General features: G+C 32.3%; 3 protein-coding genes across 3 annotated transcripts in view; 2 read left to right on the forward strand and 1 right to left on the reverse strand.

Moving 5' to 3' along the window:
* Positions 1-8,391: 8,391 nt before the first annotated feature.
* LOC126734639 (uncharacterized) lies at positions 8,392-10,205 on the forward strand. Its single transcript, XM_050438335.1, has 3 exons — positions 8,392-8,733; positions 9,651-10,056; positions 10,120-10,205. The coding sequence occupies exons 1-3, from the start codon at positions 8,392-8,394 to the stop codon at positions 10,203-10,205; spliced, it is 834 nt and encodes a 277-aa protein (XP_050294292.1).
* Positions 10,206-10,903: 698 nt separating this feature from the next.
* On the forward strand, positions 10,904-16,339 carry LOC126734432 (E3 ubiquitin-protein ligase RNF181). Its single transcript, XM_050438071.1, has 3 exons — positions 10,904-11,248; positions 15,915-16,024; positions 16,078-16,339. Exons 1-3 carry the CDS (start codon positions 11,074-11,076, stop codon positions 16,210-16,212), a joined length of 420 nt encoding a protein of 139 aa, XP_050294028.1. The 5' UTR covers positions 10,904-11,073; the 3' UTR covers positions 16,213-16,339.
* Positions 16,340-16,656: 317 nt separating this feature from the next.
* Positions 16,657-18,446, reverse strand: part of LOC126734430 (sex determination protein fruitless) — a 79,441-nt gene continuing 77,651 nt past the window's right edge. Inside the window, exon 7 of the mRNA XM_050438067.1 lies at positions 16,657-17,305. Within this exon, the coding sequence (XP_050294024.1) occupies positions 17,170-17,305 (136 nt within the window). The 3' untranslated portion in view covers positions 16,657-17,169. The remainder of the gene's footprint in view (positions 17,306-18,446) is intronic.

Genomic DNA, 18,446 nt, shown 5'->3' on the forward strand with positions numbered 1-18,446 from the left:
CCCAACATAATCCATTTAAATAACATTAGATCGGATTTACCATATATTTATATTGCTGACCTAAACGCATATTTTTTAATAGACACCGGTAGTAGTCGAAGTTTAATGAACCCTAAACTTGCTTACACGTTTTATCATAAATTTATTACAAATGAGAAATTTAATATCCAAACGGCACACGCTATGTCCTATCACAATGAAGTCGCTAATATTCCAGTTTTTAAAATCTTTAAATTTAATGGTTACCATAAATTTTATTTGTTCGATTTTTCGCAAAAATACGATGGACTTATTGGTAGTGATTTATTAAAACAACTTAACGCTAATATTGACTTAAAAAATTGTAAATTAATAACACAAAATTCTACTATTCCAATTATTTATGAAATAAAAAAACCAATAGAAACTCAAAATACCTTTAATGATCTTCAAAATTTTTCTATAACAATTCCGTCAAGATGTCAACAAATTGTAAAAATCCCAGTGAATCTAAAAGAAGGCTTAGGCATATTAGAATATCAAAATTTTGAAAATAATACAGAAATGCCTAAAGCACTTGTAAACATTTCAAATTTTTTTGCCTATACAACAATAACGAATGCCAATGAATATCCCGTTACCATTAATATTAATAGACCCTTTAATGTTGAATTAATAGATATTTTAGAAGTAAACTTTTGCAACAAAATCGAAACAAACCAAACCCTAACTAATGAACATGATAATATACTTAAAGAAAATCTTAAAAACCTGCGTTTGGACCATTGCAATAAAGAAGAGAAAGACTTTATTAGAAGATTATGCTTTGAATATCGCGACATATTTTACTGCGACAAAATACCCTTAACATTTACTAACCAGATTCAGCATAAAATCAATTTGACAAATGACACCCCTTTATTCACTAAAACATATCGCTATCCTGAGATACACAAGAAGGAAGTTAAAAATCAAATATCAAAAATGTTAGATCAAGGAATTATTCAAAACTCAGTCTCCCCTTGGTCTAGTCCAATTTGGGTTGTCCCAAAAAAAGTTGATGCATCCGGAAAAAAAAAATGGAGAGTCGTCATCGATTATCGTAAGCTGAATGAAAAAACCATAGGCGATAAGTATCCTCTTCCCAACATCGCAGATATACTTGATAAATTAGGTAGAAGCCAGTATTTTTCCACACTGGATCTTGCTAATGGATTTCATCAAATTGAGATGGATCCCAATGATACTCAGAAGACCGCCTTTTCAACAGAATCAGGTCACTATGAATTCCGCCGAATGCCATTTGGGTTGAAAAATGCCCCATCAACTTTCCAAAGAGTTATGGATAATATCCTCCGTGGCCTCCACAATGAAATTTGTGTCGTATATCTCGATGACATCATCATTTTCAGTACTTCCTTGGAAGAACACATTTCTCGCCTACGTCAAGTTTTCTCACGACTCCGAGAATCCAACTTCAAAGTACAAATGGATAAAAGCGAGTTTCTTAGAAAAGAAGTCCAATATTTAGGTCATCTTGTAACATCCAATGGCGTAAAACCAAACCCTGAAAAAATCCGAGCAATTCAAGAATTTCCAATCCCCAAAAATTCAAAAGATATTAAATCATTTTTAGGTCTCCTTGGATATTATAGACGGTTTATTAAAGATTTTGCTAAAATAACCAAACCTATGACCTCATGCCTCAAAAAGGATTGTAAAGTCATCCATAGTACCGAATTCATAAAATCTTTCGAACACTGCAAACATCTTCTAATGAATGCCCCTATCTTACAATATCCTGATTTCGAAAAGCCATTCATTCTAACTACCGACGCTAGTAATTTTGCCATAGGTGCCGTATTATCACAAGGTAACGTCCCTAACGATAAGCCTGTTGCTTATGCAAGCCGAACCCTTAACGATAGCGAATGCAAATACTCCACTATTGAGAAGGAACTCCTAGCGATCGTCTGGGCATGTAAATATTTTCGCCCATATCTTTTTGGGAAAAAGTTTAAAATATATAGCGACCACAGACCCCTTGTCTGGTTATTCAGTCTAAAAGAACCTAACAGTAAATTAGTTAGATGGCGTCTTCGTTTAGAAGAGTTCGATTATGAAATTATCTATAAAAAAGGCCTCCAAAATACAAATGCTGATGCCCTCTCTCGCATTCAAATCAATGCTTTTGAAAACGAAAGTATTGTAAACAACCCTGGTGAACAAGATATAGACATAGATGAATTCTTAAATGACCTTTGCAACGAAGCATTAAAAAACATGAATCTTGAACCCCCTACCCACCATAACATCATATCCCCACAAAGTTCTAATACAGTAGTACCCAAAATAAATATAATAGAAAATATTCAAACCAGACCACCCCAAACCAGGCTTCGTAAAAGACTTGAAGAAGCACAAAACACCTTAGCCACACCACACTCTTCTAGCGATCCCTACATAATAAACGAAGGCATTACAATTTTGGAAGACATAATTAACAACAAACCCCACCAAATAATAATTTCTAAAAATCCCTATAATAAATTAAACATTAAACAAGAACAATTTGGAAATAATAAAATACTTCATGTAAAAATTCCTAACTCTAACTCTAATGATTCTTTTATCATTGATTTATTAAAAAATTACACTAAGGAAAACAAAATATTTTATCTTTACTTCTACGATGATTCGATGTACTTAAATTTTAACAAAGTTTACATGAAACATTTTTATTCCTCCGGACTTAAATTAATAAAATGCACAAAATTAGTAAACTCCGTCTCTGAACTCGATGAACGAATCATGCTAATCAAATATCAACACGAAGGTAAATGCAACCATCGTGGCATTAATGAGACATTAGAAAAACTTAAACGTAATTATTACTGGCCGTCAATGAAAGCAGATGTAACAAAATATATAAACGATTGTGATATTTGCCAAACCAGCAAATATGCAAGAAAAAATCCATACGTTCCTCTGGTATTAACAGAAACTGTCGGAAAACCTTTTCAACTAATTAATATTGACATTTTTAAATATGATAACCAAGATTTTTTAACTATTATAGACGCTTTTACAAAATTAGGACAGGCTTTCCCTATTCAAGGAAAAACAGCTATTGAAATCGCTAATGCCCTTATTCAGTACTTTTCCTTTTATGGTATTCCTGACAAAATTACCATGGACAATGGCACAGAATTTAAAAACGATACTGTTAAAGAGCTTCTGCGTGATCATAAAATTAATGTACATTTTACCACTCCACTCCACCACGAATCAAACTCACTCGTCGAAAGGTTACATTCAACCCTTATCGAACATCTAAGAATCCTTCGACAGAAACATCCGTCAGATAGTACCATCTCCCTTATGAATTATGCCATTATAGCATACAACAATTCTATACACTCTTCCACTAAATTTACCCCGTTCGAATTAACTTTTGGCCATACAAATTCCAGAGATCCAAGTAATCTTTTAGAATCGACATTTTATAACGAGTATGTTATAAATCATAAAGATAGAGTTAAACATCTTTACGAAAATATAACACAAAACTTATTAGATAAAAAACAAAAAGTCATAGAAAAAAACAATAAACTAGGTCCCAATCAAACTCAATTCAAAAAAGGAGACAAAGTTTACAAAGTTAACAATTCTAGAAATAAAAAAGATAACAAATTTAAAGGCCCCTATCAGATTGTAGAGCTCCTTAAAAGAAATAAAGCTAAGATTAAAAACCCTATTAACAACAAAATAATAACAATTCACATAAAAGAATTGAAACTACCCCCTGTTGTTACAGAATCTTCCAGCTCGCAGGCGCAGAACTAGCAACCCCTAACTTCCATAAAATTAATCAAAATCCAGGACTCCTTCCCCTAAAAATTGGTAATGCTCAAAACATAGCTGACTATTGGTCCTTTGTTGAAATATTAGACGTAAGTGGCATCATTAAAGAATTTAAGTCCCTTGAAAATCATTATTTCCAATTACAATCTTCCATAAAAAACACATCCACTAATTATAATCATTTTCTAAACTCTTTTAATTTGATCGCGTCTCTAAAAAACAAAATCAATATACAGATAACACAAATCAACCCTTTCTATTCATTTTCACGTACCAAGAGAGGTCTCATTAACGGTTTAGGATCTATAGTCAAATCCTTGACTGGAAACTTAGATCAAAACGATGCTGAAAGATATGACAACGCTATTAATACTATAACAAATAATGAGAATAAAGTTAAAACACTTCTCAAAGAGCAAATTACTATCATAGAAAAATCATCAATAAATTTTATAAATATTAGCAAGAATTTAACATACAACCAACAAATTTTAGAAAAACACATTAGGCAGATAGACACGATTATTAAACAAATTCAAAACAATAACACCATTTCTTATGGTTACTTTACAAGCCAAATAATTTTATCTCAAGTAATCAATGCTTTTCAAAACATCTACGATATTCTAGAAAATGTCGGTATAGCCATCACATTTTCAAAATTAAATATATTTCATCCTTCCATAGTAAACCCTAATGACCTTTTAAATGAAATCATGTCTATAACACCACACTTAACATACAATAAACTTCCTTTCACTGCCACATTAGAAAATTTATTGCTTTTTGAAAAAATTATTGAAATTAAAAGTTACATAAAAGAAAACAAAATCACATTCATCATACAAGTACCTATAGTCGAAATAAAAAACTATGTATTGTATCGTCTATATCCCCTCCCAGTTCCCTTTAAAAATACCTTTCAAATCATCATTTCACCTAACAAATACCTCCTTTTAAATGAAGTTAGCTATATTGCATTTGACACAAAGTGTCAAGAGATAACGCCACAACACTTTATATGCAAAGAAAGCAGCCCTATGAGCATAGGAACTGATCCTCCATGCGAAGTAAACCTACTATCGTATGCAAAAAAAACCATAAATTGCCAAATTGTCGAGACAAAAATCAATAACCTAAAAATCCAAAAGTTAGAAGAAGAAAAATGGATGCTAATAACACCTAACGAAACAATCGCAAACCAACAATGTGGAACTAACAAAGAAAACATACCTTTAAAAGGAACCTATGTATTAGAATTCCCGCCTAACTGTACCATCCAAATAGAAGGTCACCTCCTTAGGAACTACCACCTGAAAGAACAAACAAAATTCCAGAACATTCAGCTGCCTAAACTCATCTTTGAAGCCAATCTGAATCCTAATTATATAGAAATCCCGCCCTTTAAAATGGATAAACTAAACCTTGAGGACATTGAAAATATACCCAGTATTATTGCCCAAGAAAAGGAACAACTGAAGGAAGCCCTACTCTTCAACGGACCTCTTCATATACAGCCCATCAGCATTTGGACCCTGTTAATATATATTATTATTCTCAGCTTCATTGGGTACCAAGTCTACGCGAAATACTTCAAGGTGGTGCCCAAACTTCTAGAAGATGCCAACCGCTCTCCTTCACCCGAAGCCACAACCAGTCAGCCTCAAATCGTCATCTAAGTTCCCCTGCATCCTCAGGCTCACCTCTACGAAGGGAGGAGTTACACGCTACCAATCTGCCTATTCAGCTAACCAATTACCTATTGATTTACTTATTTGATTACTAAGCAAACCAACACTATAAATATATATATTGCCTTGCCATTAAAAACTAATTACATTACTATTAAGTTACTGTTCAAATTAAGTTAGATTTTAAGTGTAATTTCCGCTCTCGAATAAATAATTTTTAAAAAAAAGTTATTTTCGTGTTGACTACATATAACTCGTACTTCGGAGAAAATCGTCTGGCTCTCCGAAGTTTCTGAGGAATTCGAGATGATTCTATGGTTGCTGGTATAATATAAAAGAGGATTGTTTGGCGCGGAGAATTTATTAATTAAGCAACGTACCGCAAAATTTACTCACACCGCGCTCAGTATTTTATGTTCGCTTGTCTTGTTGTTGTTCGTAGTGGTTGTAAAATCTTGTATTTCGTGTGTCAAGAGATACTATTTGTCATAAAATTGACCAAATCAAATTAGTGTTAAAGAAGAATGGAGCGCTGACTTAAAGGTGTTGCAAAAAATGTGGTTCGCTTGGATGATGCGTCAAATTCAAATCAAGGTGATATGACGGCGTCAAGTTCTAGTTTTATGGTTTCAAGTTCAAGTAGTAAAATATCTAATGACACACTGAAGGTGAAAAAACGAAAGTATGACTAATCATACAATAATTTCGGATTTGTTGATTCCAACGGCTCACCTCTTTGTTGCGCAGCAAACTCCTTCCTAATAGTTCGATGATACCTGCTAAGATGCGCCGATATTTAGATACTGTACATCCCGACTTCAAAAACAAAAGTAAAGAATTTTTTCTACGTAAAAAAGAACAATTATTAAGAAGCCAAAAATCTACGACGTATGCGACTCAGACTGTAAATGAAAAGGCCACGGAGGCATCGTATTTGGTTAGTTACCGCATTGCCCAAGCAGGAGAAGCGCACACTATCGCTGAAAAGCTAATATAACCAAGTGTGGTAAACATAACAAAATGTATGCCTGACGAAAAATGTGTAAAGCATCTTTCTACAGTGCCGCTTTCGAACGATACAGTTACGCGCGGAATTGGGGATATCGCAGCAAACATAAAACAAACAAGACTTTCTTATGTGCTCATCGCTGCCTACTAACACAACCGGAGAAGACATTTTTAACCCGATTAACATATTTTTTTAAGAAAACCAACTCGATTGGAATGATTGCATTGATATTTGTACCGATGGAGCCAAGGCAACGACAGGTAGAACTGCAACAGCAATATCACGAATAAAAAAGAAGGCGCCAAATTGTAGTTCCAGCCACTGCATCCTGCATAGACAATCACTCGCGGTTAAGAAAATGCCACCAAATCTAAAGTTGGTTGCTAAACTTGATGAGTCAGTAAAAATAATTAATTTTGTCAAGGCACGTCCACTACAATCCCGATTGTTCTCAATATTATGTGAAGATTATAGTAGCGATCATAAAACTGACATATTGCTCCTTATGAAGTGAGATGATTATCTCGGGGTAAAACTCTGACAAGGCTTTTTGAACTAAGAACAGAATTAGATGTTCCTTGTTTGTCCGATAAAAGACTAGCATTTTTAGCAGACATGTTTGGAAAACTTAACGAATTAAACTTGTCACTACAAGGAAAACAGACAACAGTTTTCAATGCTAACAACAAAATAACTGCCTTTAAAAGAAAATTTGACTTTTGGATTACTTTTGGTAAGAGAGAAATCGAAAGCTTTTCATTGCTAAGTGAGTTCCTTAGGCACCATAGTCTTAGTGATACAGAAATATTTCAAAATGAAATATTTGTTGAATTGGTGCAATATCTCAATGATCTGAAAGGGACTTTTGAATCTTACTTTCCTGAAGAACAGAACACAAAACTGAAAATAAACTCATGGATTCAAAACCCTTTTTCATTTAAATTGCAGAACCCTGAAAATATGTCAAATCAGATCTATGAATCATTTCCAGAAATGACATCGGATACAAGCATGGAATTATTGTTCAAAACAATTTCACTAAATTATTTTTGGTGCAGGGTTCGTGATGAATATCCACAACTTGCCACAGAAGCTTTGAATGTTCTTCTGCCGTTCCGAACAACGTATTTATGTGAAACGGGAGTTTCAGCATATACAGCTACAAAAACAAAATACCGCAATAGACTGGATGCGAAACCAGACATAAGAATTCAACTTTCTTTTATCAAGCCTGACATTATCCAGTTGATAAGGAATAAAAAACAATTACATGCCTCGCATTAAATGAACTTAGTGTTATCATTTGTTTACTAACTCACTACTTACTGTATCTACTTTTTTTTGTATGATTATTAATAAACAATTTACACTGCAATATAACTGCTTTTGCTTTTAGTTTAGAGTTCAGGATTCCATTAAAAATTTAGTTTTTTAAAAGGGTTCCGTCACGAAAAAAGTTTGAATTACACTGAATTACACGAACTTGACGAATTACGCATCGCGCAACGAAAACGAATCGCGAACCGCGCATCGTCTGTAGCAAGCTTTACACCAGGCCGAACAAGTAAAGTTAAAATAATCAAATAACAAAGGACGCGGACTTATGGCTCGTGTCCACTAGCAAATAAACTTGCTAGAGTTACTCTCACAAGTCACTTGCAGCGCGTGTAAACAGCCACGGTAGAGTAATATTGCAGAAAGTTTACTTGCCGGGCAAGTACTTGCTGACTTGCTAGAGCTTGTAGTGTACACCGCGTGTTTCAGCAAGTTAATTTGCAATTATCAACATCGAAACTGTTCCGAAATATTTGCAGCAAGTAGTGAAATATTTACGTGTATTTAAAAAAAATGGTGGACCGGCGTGTTTGGAGTAGGGACGACACTAATTTATTGATTGAAAATGTTGAACTATACCCAGAATTATGGAATGTACATTGCAAAGACTTTAAAAACAGAGTAAAAAAACAGGGTGCTTTTCAAAAATTAGCAGAACTATTTGAAACGTCTGAAAACGAAATTCAACGCAAGTTACACAACTTAAAAACACAATTGAATCAGGAGTGGAAAAAAATTCAAAAGAAAAAAAGTGGACAAGGAGCAAATGAAGTGTATAAGAGTCCATGGGAATTCTTTGATTCTTTAAAATTCATGTTAGCTGCAAATGTTCAAAGCTGTACAGAAGATAATCTGGTAAGTAAAAGTCGAAAATTAATTTTATTTTATTTAAAGTATTTTATATTAGGTGTTTAAAGTAATCAGTAGTCAAAACCTTAACCTATATATCATTTTAGATGTATTTGTACTGCCATGGAACCTCATCTTGAGGGGAAATAAAGTAGTTTTTGAAATCTTCTCGAACCATTTTAGCATTTTGGGAACAATTATGGAGATTTCTGGTATTAAGTGGCAATAAGTTTTGTTTTGGCATACCTTCCTGGTGCCACTGACCATTTATAATACCTCCATCGCTTTCTGTATCGAAAATTCCTGTCGGTGCATAATTTGCTTTCGACGAATTTCTGGTTATTAAAAAGTTATGAAGAACGCACATTGACAAAACAATTTTTTTTACTTTTTCAGGGCAAAATTGTATGATTTGCTATAATACCAAATACATTTTCAATTATTCTTCTTGCACGTGAGAGTCGGTAATTAAATACGCGGTTTGGCCCTGGCTGATTTTTAAATGGATATGGTTTAAGCAAGTTTGGTTTCATTGCAAATGCGTCGTCTGCTACAAAAACAAACGATGAAAAGTTTTTCATTCCCGGCAGCTGTTGTGGAGGAGGCTAATTTACAGTATTATTTTCCAAAGCGGTAGACAGAGAACACATGTTATACACGCCACCATCCGAAATTCTTCCATTACAACCAACATCCACATAAATAAATTTATAATTTGCATCAGCCAATGCCATTAAAACTATGCTGTGCGTGCCTTTGTAGTTAAAATAATAACTTCCACTGCAAGGTGGGGCTTGCATAATGACCAGACCACGTTTTCCATCCAGAGCTCCTAGGCAGTTTGGGAAATTCCAGATATTTTTCAAAATCCTAATCCATTCTTCTTGGGTATTTGGAACCTAAAATTAAAATATTTTTTTCAGACTCAAAAAGATAAGGATATACTGACACAAAATTCCACAATAGATGAGCGACAAAAGATTGAAACAGAAACAAAAAGTACACCGTCCAAAAAACCTAAAAAAATTAAAGTGACTGAAGAAGATGCGATGTTGGCAAATGCAGTAAAGGTGATGAATCGACCCTCAGATAACTGGCAAATATTGGGAGATTATGTAGCATCCGAGCTTAGATCCCTATGTTCAGAGCAGCGCCAATTAAGGTTAAAAAAAATGATACAAAGAGATATTCTTACAATTTCAGAATTAGCTGATTCTGGACATTCAACACCGGCCTCTATCCCTCTTTTATCCCCTACATATGATTCAAGTGCCTCATCGTCAACTCAATATACTGTGCAGCCCTATACTGACAAGACAATTTACACAGGTACAACAGCAATTAAAATTATAGACATTTAAATACATACCTTTAAATATTCCTTTTTTACAGCTTCCACAATTGCAGCACAGCACTCAGGAACAATCCTTGCGATCGTACATACAGGGATTCGATACAAATACATAAGAGAATGGTAGGAATCACCTGCAATAATTAAAATTGTACTTTTTTCTTTGTGATTATAATTACTTTTCATGAAAATAAAAATATTTTGTTGTAAAATATAATATTTATTTTAGTATATATATTTAGCTTTCTAAGTAATTACCTGTGGCTAAAAAGCGAAGTGTCAAAGACAGGCGTTCTTCTGGTCTAATGGCCTGTCGCATTTTTTGTATCTTTCTTATATATCTTTTCCTTCACCAAACCAAGCAAAAAATTTCTTTTGCAGACATTCGTAGAAAGTTTTTCAACTGTTGTGGGTCTTCCATTCTTAACTCATTAAGTAACTTCTCATGTAATCCTAAAGTAGCTCTACGCTGAATCCATTTTCTGACCCAAATTTTTCTTTTATTTTTTTCCTTTTTCTCTTTTCGTTTTTTTATTAAATATATCACAACCGCAGCAGCTATTTGCCGAGATGACATATTTACAAAACTAGTGTACACGTTTCACTTAAAGAAATACAGCAAGTAAAGCTTTCTGAGTAACTTGCCCAAATAAATTTGAAAATAATTGAAATAAAGTGTAAACACTCCAGCAAGTTACTTGGTAAAGAACTATCGCAAGTTAATTGCATGTGGACACGAGGCTTTATAAGCAGGTAGCTGGCAAGGATCAGGCATTAGCAATAGCAATACTAGCATGACACACATCAAAATCAGCTGATTTCTAATTTGACATTTTTCAATTTTCCCAAAAATTTGAAAATCATTGCTATTAGTACAATTAGTAATATCTATTATCTACCCTCAATAATATTGTTATTCGCTTAAGTAGGGCCATTTATGTAATTAATATTTAGTCCAACTAAGTTAAATAGAATCATTATTACTCTACTATAAAATGGCAGATTATTTTTCTGAAATGGGCTGGAGGGAGCTAAGAGATGGTGAGAGACCTTTGTTTCACATAGAATGGGGTAGACTATTTGGAATTTTTGGTGGAGAAGATAAAATACCTCCTCCTGCCTCTAAGGAGGCAGTTGAGTCATTAGAAGATGCAACAGTCACTCAAACAGGTACTAGTTGACTCTTATGGGCCTTCATTAGCTTGGGATATAATATGGACATACAAGGAATCACATTATACATAAATGTAAAAACTAACCAATATCCTACAGTTGGTGTTATTAATTCGTTATATTTTTTTAATAACAAATACCTGACATTATGTATCAAGTAAAATCAACCCTTTAGTATGAAATAGTATGAAACAATCTAAAAATATAATAAAAAAATATTATTACTTAAAATTGGTAAAACATTGGCAGCAAAACAACATCAATGTTTTGTTCTTCACATCCACCTTCTGTTAACTCATTTAAAAATTTTCAGAAAAGTTGTTCCTTGAAAAATTTCTTGATGAAATTAACTATAGGGTAGGTGGGGGTAAAGCCCCACAATTTTTAGTTTTTATACTATGACAGGAAGTAGAAGCAGCAGTTTTAAGTAAATTTATGCAAACATATTAGCCTTGCATAATCTCATTATTATTTACTGAGAAATAAAATATTTTAGAATTAAAAATATTGCGGGGGTTTGCTCCTTAAATTGGACAAATCTCTGCAGAGTGCTGCAGTGAAGAAAAAGAATTTCTTTTTATATTAATAGTTTACTAAATATATAATATTATTCTAATAATGCAAAACAAAAAATAATATGTACTCTAAAAACTTTGTAAGGCCCATAATAAAACCATTATTTAGTACAAATTGAAAATAGTTAAGTCCTTTTTGAAAACAATCACATTATGAAATCTAATAGTTCATCTCAGTAGGTTTTTGAGGGTCTATACTATATCCTGGTCAGCAATGAATGACTCTATTTTCTCCTGAAAGGTTATTGCTTGTAAAATTCTACTTCGTAACTGCTAAATAATAAATAAATAGCAAAAATCTTAGCCACCTAAAAGAAGTCTTTGTTTTTCATTGATTCAAAACTTTGCAGTAAGTTTTCTTTCTCTTTTTCTTGTATCTCATCTTCAGATGAAAAGTGGTAGTCAAGGCTGCTATCATGAACAGAATAGTATCGGATTCTAAAGAGAATTGTTCGTTGCATTTTTTGTGGGGCTTTGCCTCCAAATAGCTGCTGGCTTTTACCACATATGACTTCGTGAAACTGTGGATGCAAAGTTAAATAAAAACAAATCACACCAACATAGTGTAAAATAATTAAACTATTATGGAATCATTTGCTGTTTTAAAAACTAGTAAATGTTTGCATTATTTGTTGACCAAATTTCTTATAGGTATTGTAAAGAATATGCAAAAAATAACCTAATTTCATTTTCTCTGTTGCACAACTTCTTCTTGTCTTAAAATACTTTGATAAGCTATAGCTTTATAGATCTAATTACTATGAGTTTATGGTGTTTATCTGAAGTTTTTATATTATACATCCCTTTTAAGTATATTGGAATCTTATGACTTAAAGATGCATGTTCTTTCACCCACACATATAACATCCTCATCTGCAACTACTATTGATTATTTGTGTACAAATTTAAATGATGTGTCATGTAGAGTACTCTCATCTGGTATTTCTGACCATGAAGCCATTCTCGCTAGGATTCCATGCAACACTGTATTTCCTTCATCTCATTATATAGGAAGAATTTTCAGCAGAGCAAATTTCAATGCTTTTTCTTCTACTATAGCTTTGGTTAATTGGAATGCAGTTGAAATGGCTCCTGGCCCGTTTACTTTGTTATTCCATGTGCTATGTGACAAGATCAATCAGTGTTTTCCTAAAAAGAGGCTTAAAATGAAAAATAGAAAACCATGGGTCACAGCAGGCCTCAGAACTTCAGCTAAAAACCTCCGTTTTTTGGCTAAGTTGTGCAAGTATACAACTAATGCAAACATTATTCTTTATCATCAGAAATATCGTAGTCTATACAGAAAAACGATAAAAGCAGCAAAGGTTAAATATTATAGTGACCTCTTGAATGTGTCTTCAAATAGGCAGAGAGAATGTCAATTATAAATGACTTCAGGCATTCTCACAAGAAAGTTTCAGAACTAGAAGTAAGACCAAATAGTTTAAATGATTATTACTGTAATATTCCTCATTTGTTGCTCAAGGATGTGAATACTAATGTTGATCCTTTGCATTATATTCAACAAGTGTCGGTTCAAAATTCTTTTTTTCTTTTATCCTGTTAGCCTTACTGATGTTGAAGATGCAATTAAAAGTTTAAAAAACCACAAATCAGCTGGAGTTGATGGAATATCATCAAACTTACTACTCCTTTTGCCTGACTCAGCGAGTGCCTTAGCTGCGGCCATAAACAATTCCTTTCATAATGGCATCTTTCCAACATGTTTGAAAGAGGCTAGTGTATCCTTCTTTATAACGGTGGAGATTTGAGTGAGCCTTGTAATTTCCGTCCAATTTCTATATTGTCTACACTCTCCAAGATAGTTGAACAACTTTCAAAAATCAGAATTTTGTCTTTTTTGCAACATAATTGCATTTTATCTGCAAATCAGTTTGGATTTCAAACGGGAAAAGGGACTCATGACGCTGTTTTCGGCTTTTTGGAGAGTGTCTATGTGTCCTTAAATTCTGGAGAGTCGGCGGCGGCAGTGTTTTGCGATTTATCCAAGGCATTTTATTGTGTAGATCATGGAATACTGCTGTCTAAGCTCAATAATTATGGCTTTAGAGGTGTGGCATTGTAATGGCTGGAATCCTATCTGTCAAATTGTACCCAAAGAGTTACAGTATCTGGATGTTTATCCGATTCCAGATCCCTTAAAACTAGAGTACCTCAGGGTTCAGTGTTAGGACCACTATTATTTTTGCTCTATGTAAATGATTTCGGTTCATTAAAACTGCAGGGAAAAGTGGTTCAGTTTGCTGATGATACCACCATTTTATGGAATCATAGATTCTGATAATGTTAGAGCCCAGGTTTTTAAGGGTCTTAGGATTTTATTGGAGTGGTGTGCTGCAAACAAGCTTGTATTTAATGTGGGCAAAACCTTTATAATAGGATTTAAATGTGACGTTCGGGGTCTTATGTTTAGTGAAAACTCCCCCTTGCAATACAAAGAAAGTTGTAAGTTCCTTGGTATTACCATTGATGGTCGCCTTCGCTTCGAAGATCATATCCTAAATCTTGCATCAAAATTATCCTCTGGATGCTTTGCAGTAAGAATGGCGGGGCATGAGCTGGGAGGGGTAGTTGCACGTTCAGTGTACTTTTCTCTTATTGAGTCCCATCTTTGTTATGGCTTGCCTTTTTGGGGTTTAATCATCAAGGAATTATTAAACATATATACACATTATACATGTTTGTGCTTCAAAAAAAGGCAGTTAGATACCTATGTTCCGCTGGGTTGAGAGATTCTTGTAAACCTCTCTTTATATCTCAAAAAATCCTAACTCTTTTTTCTCTTTTTATCAAGAACTCACTTATATACCTTAGCAAAAAAATTTACAACCATGTTCCTCTATGTATCAGACAAATTTTAGAAGTTATGAAATTCAAAAAGAAATTAAAATCACTTTTATTATCCAGGGCATATTATAGCCTTGACAATTTTTCAATGATACCTTTTGACCTGTGCTCTGACATCATTTTAGTGTTTTAGTTTTGTTTCCTATTAAATATTTTAATTTACCTTCTCTAAATTCTGTTTTATTGACAGCTTTACTTATTTTTTAATCAAATTTATCAAAAAGATGCTTTTTTTAATTTTTTCAATCTGTTTTGTTATAATTAATTTTGGTAATGTATGTAAATTTTATGGTAAAATGTTTTAGATGTTATGTTTGCTTGAAATTTAAAGTGCATTTTTTAGTTTTTAGAATGCTTGTACACATGATTTTGTTTTGTCTTACATAATATAGCACATTTTCTTTCTTTCTTTTTTTAAACTGAAAATACAAATAGTACCTTAACTAACTTTAATTCATTATAAAATTGATAACACAAGAAAGACACAGATTAAATCTTTTTTTTCTTCAGAGGTTGATTTTGCAATACTTTGATTTTTATTTTGGAAGTCATGGATTCCATTGTCTGTGATATTGATTCTTGAGTATGTGTATAGACACATAAAGAGAATCAAAATGGTGAATTAAAAAGTAGTTTCTCTGAATTGTATAAATATTAAAATTATTGCATATATTATGCTTATACTTAAATGTTTTTTTATGTATAATTCTGTTTTTCTATTAATTAATGTTTATAATGTACTTGCCTGAGCTGCGGCTTTGTTCGTGTGGAGGTAGAATAAATCTTCAATGACTCTATTGTTAAACAAGTAAATTTGTTAAATCGCGTAATGTTATTGGAAAAAGTGTGCTCTTTTTCGTATTATTTCATAGCACAGTTTAGGCGTGATACTCCAGACAGACATTTATATGTATAGATTAATGTATGAATAAATAGAACAAACATTATTTCATACGTCTGGAGTTTAAATTCAAAATTGTAGCGAAACTGATAATGATCATTTTGACAGTGCTGATTTCACATTATTATTTGTCATGCTATTGAAGCTCATACCCATATTCTTGACTTTTAAAATTAGCATGAAGTTAGTGTAAAAAATAAATGATGCCGTTATAATAACTTAAAGATATTTTAATTTTTAAGAGAGAAAACAAAAATTTGTGTTTCATCCATATTGATTTGAAGATTTGTTTATTTCATCTATCTATTCTTTGCTATAGGCACTCAATGTCCAGTTTGCCTTAAAGAGTACACTACAGGAGAATTAACCAAAAAAATGCCTTGTAATCATGAATTTCACCCAGGCTGTCTCTTGCTTTGGTTACAAAAGGTAAGTATGATATCGGTGATGTATTATCTATCATTTATATAATTAATTTTTAGACAAATTCTTGCCCATTATGTAGATTTGAGTTACCTACAGATGACGAAGAGTATGAAGCGGAAAGAAAAGAAAAGATAAGAGCAAAGGAAAGAGTACATGATTTAGAGAATTTGCATAATAGCATGTTTTCATAGTACACTATATTTTAAAGTGTGTTTGTGGTTGATGGGTTTCATATTTTAATACATTCCAAAGATGTTCTCTATAATACTTTAATGAAAGCAAGGGGTTAAAATTTAAAGAAAACAAATTAAGTATTCATTTATGACTGTTTTATTTGATTAACACATTATATTTGCACTATATCTATACACATTGAAATGTCAACACAGATTGTTTACTACAGTAATTGTGATATTGTACAATTATTTGGTGTTCTAATTTATACTAAAAGTGACACTTATTATGCTAAAATCTTACAGTGTTAATATATTTTATATTTTAAGATATTGGTCAACATGAATGATGTTTCAGCTTTCTCCTACCCAAAATTACCTAAATTAACAAAAATAAGAATTTTTTAAAAATATATTATACCCTGTTAATAAAACTGGACTTAATCAATTAAATATCAGCCAATATCACAGAACTATGTTTGGTATAATTCAAGGTACCATTGTTTCTTTTTGTATATTAATAATTTCTATTTCAATAAAATACAAAAAAAAAGTTTAATTACATTGATTAATGCCCTAAACTACAATCATATGGAAAGAAGCCACAGATATTTAAAACTAATGTTAATGCCAATGATCTTGTCTATTTGTAAGTACATACACTACTTTTTAAGATAATTTTTTTAGGTCGCCTACCTAAAAAGTAAAAATTTTATTATTCTAATACATATGTTGCAAATCTGGAATGGACTAGACCTTTGATCTACCCCTTTTTCTGTACATAACAAGAAAAAAAACAAAATATTTCCAATTTCGATCAATTACAGATTGTTGTTAAACACCATACAATATTCTAATTGAATCAAAATTTTACATGTTATGATTTTAATTAGAAAATATTTACCTAACTATTAATACTTAAACGGTATTAGCGTACCACTGTCTAAAATAGAAAGCGGTCGCCTTCTCGTATTGCTAAATGGCCTGCTTGCTGAAGTACATCGTGTGTTTCGTGCGCATGTGACTCCTCAGTGTGTCGATTCGGCTATAAGTAGCCGGGCAATATGGGCAGAATGACCGCTGTGGGGTGTGTGAATGAAAGTGGTGCCACCTAGAAAGATAAATGTTTTATAATTATTTATTATTATAGTTATTTTATAATTTTATGTACGACAGATACAAATATCTGATTAAATATATGTAATTACGGCTGTTAAAGTTACCTAATAATGAGTACTAATATGGTATTGTTATCAAAAATAAACATTTAATTGTCTTCTTTGTGTAACTTTGGAGAAGCAATTGTTGAAATGTGTTCCAAATACCAAAAACGAAAGTCTTTTTGTTGAAATATTATTTTTATATATTTACTTAAATATTTTGTGAGAATGTTTGTTAATTATTGTAGTAACTTTTTGTTAATTAACTATTGTGAAAAAATATATATTTTTTTGGTAAATATTTTATAAAAAACATATCATATTTAGAAACATCATATTATGTTTCTCAATTAGTTGTTCTGGAAACGTAATGTCACCGTCTATAGATTACAACAAGTCAGACCACTTCCTATACCGCCCGTGTTAAAGCAAAATTGACCTTGAATCCCGCTGTTTGCTGCGCACAAGAGTTTACCAGGGTTTATCGTAAATATCGATGAAAGCAAATTCTGAGGCGCGCTGATTATTTTTATACAAGGAGTATTCATAAGAAGTATTTTAAGTCATAAAATAAGAACTTTTTTTATAGGACTGGAATAGAATGTGTTTAAATGACAGTGTTTCTTAATTATTAACGTTTTTACACATTTTTTATATTAGCTTCACTTCTTTGCCCTTATGTAGCAATGTTTGTATGTATGTATATAACAAATCTAATTCAAAATAGAATTCTATTTAAACTATAACTTCTACTTGTCAGATTGTTTTCAAATTTTGTAGGTGCTTGGCTTTCGATAACAAGGACAGTTTTTAAAATGTTTTTGAATTTCCCTTTTCTAAAATTGGTGTATCTAGAAATTTTGATCAGTTTAATGAATTTGAACTTTTAAATAAATTGGAAGCGTTTAATATGGCGGATTCAAAATGGCTGCCTTTTACCTCAAATATAATATATAAAAAGTGAATTTGAAAGAAACGTTACTTGTTGAATTGTTTAAATTTGCTACATTTTTAGGAGTCTTTAAATACGGTATGGGTTATTTTAATTTTTGAATTAGGTCGTTTTAAAAATACAAAAGCGCAAAAGAATAA

This window comes from Anthonomus grandis, chromosome 3 (assembly GCF_022605725.1).
Source record: "Anthonomus grandis grandis chromosome 3, icAntGran1.3, whole genome shotgun sequence".
Taxonomy (NCBI): Eukaryota; Metazoa; Arthropoda; class Insecta; order Coleoptera; family Curculionidae; genus Anthonomus; species Anthonomus grandis.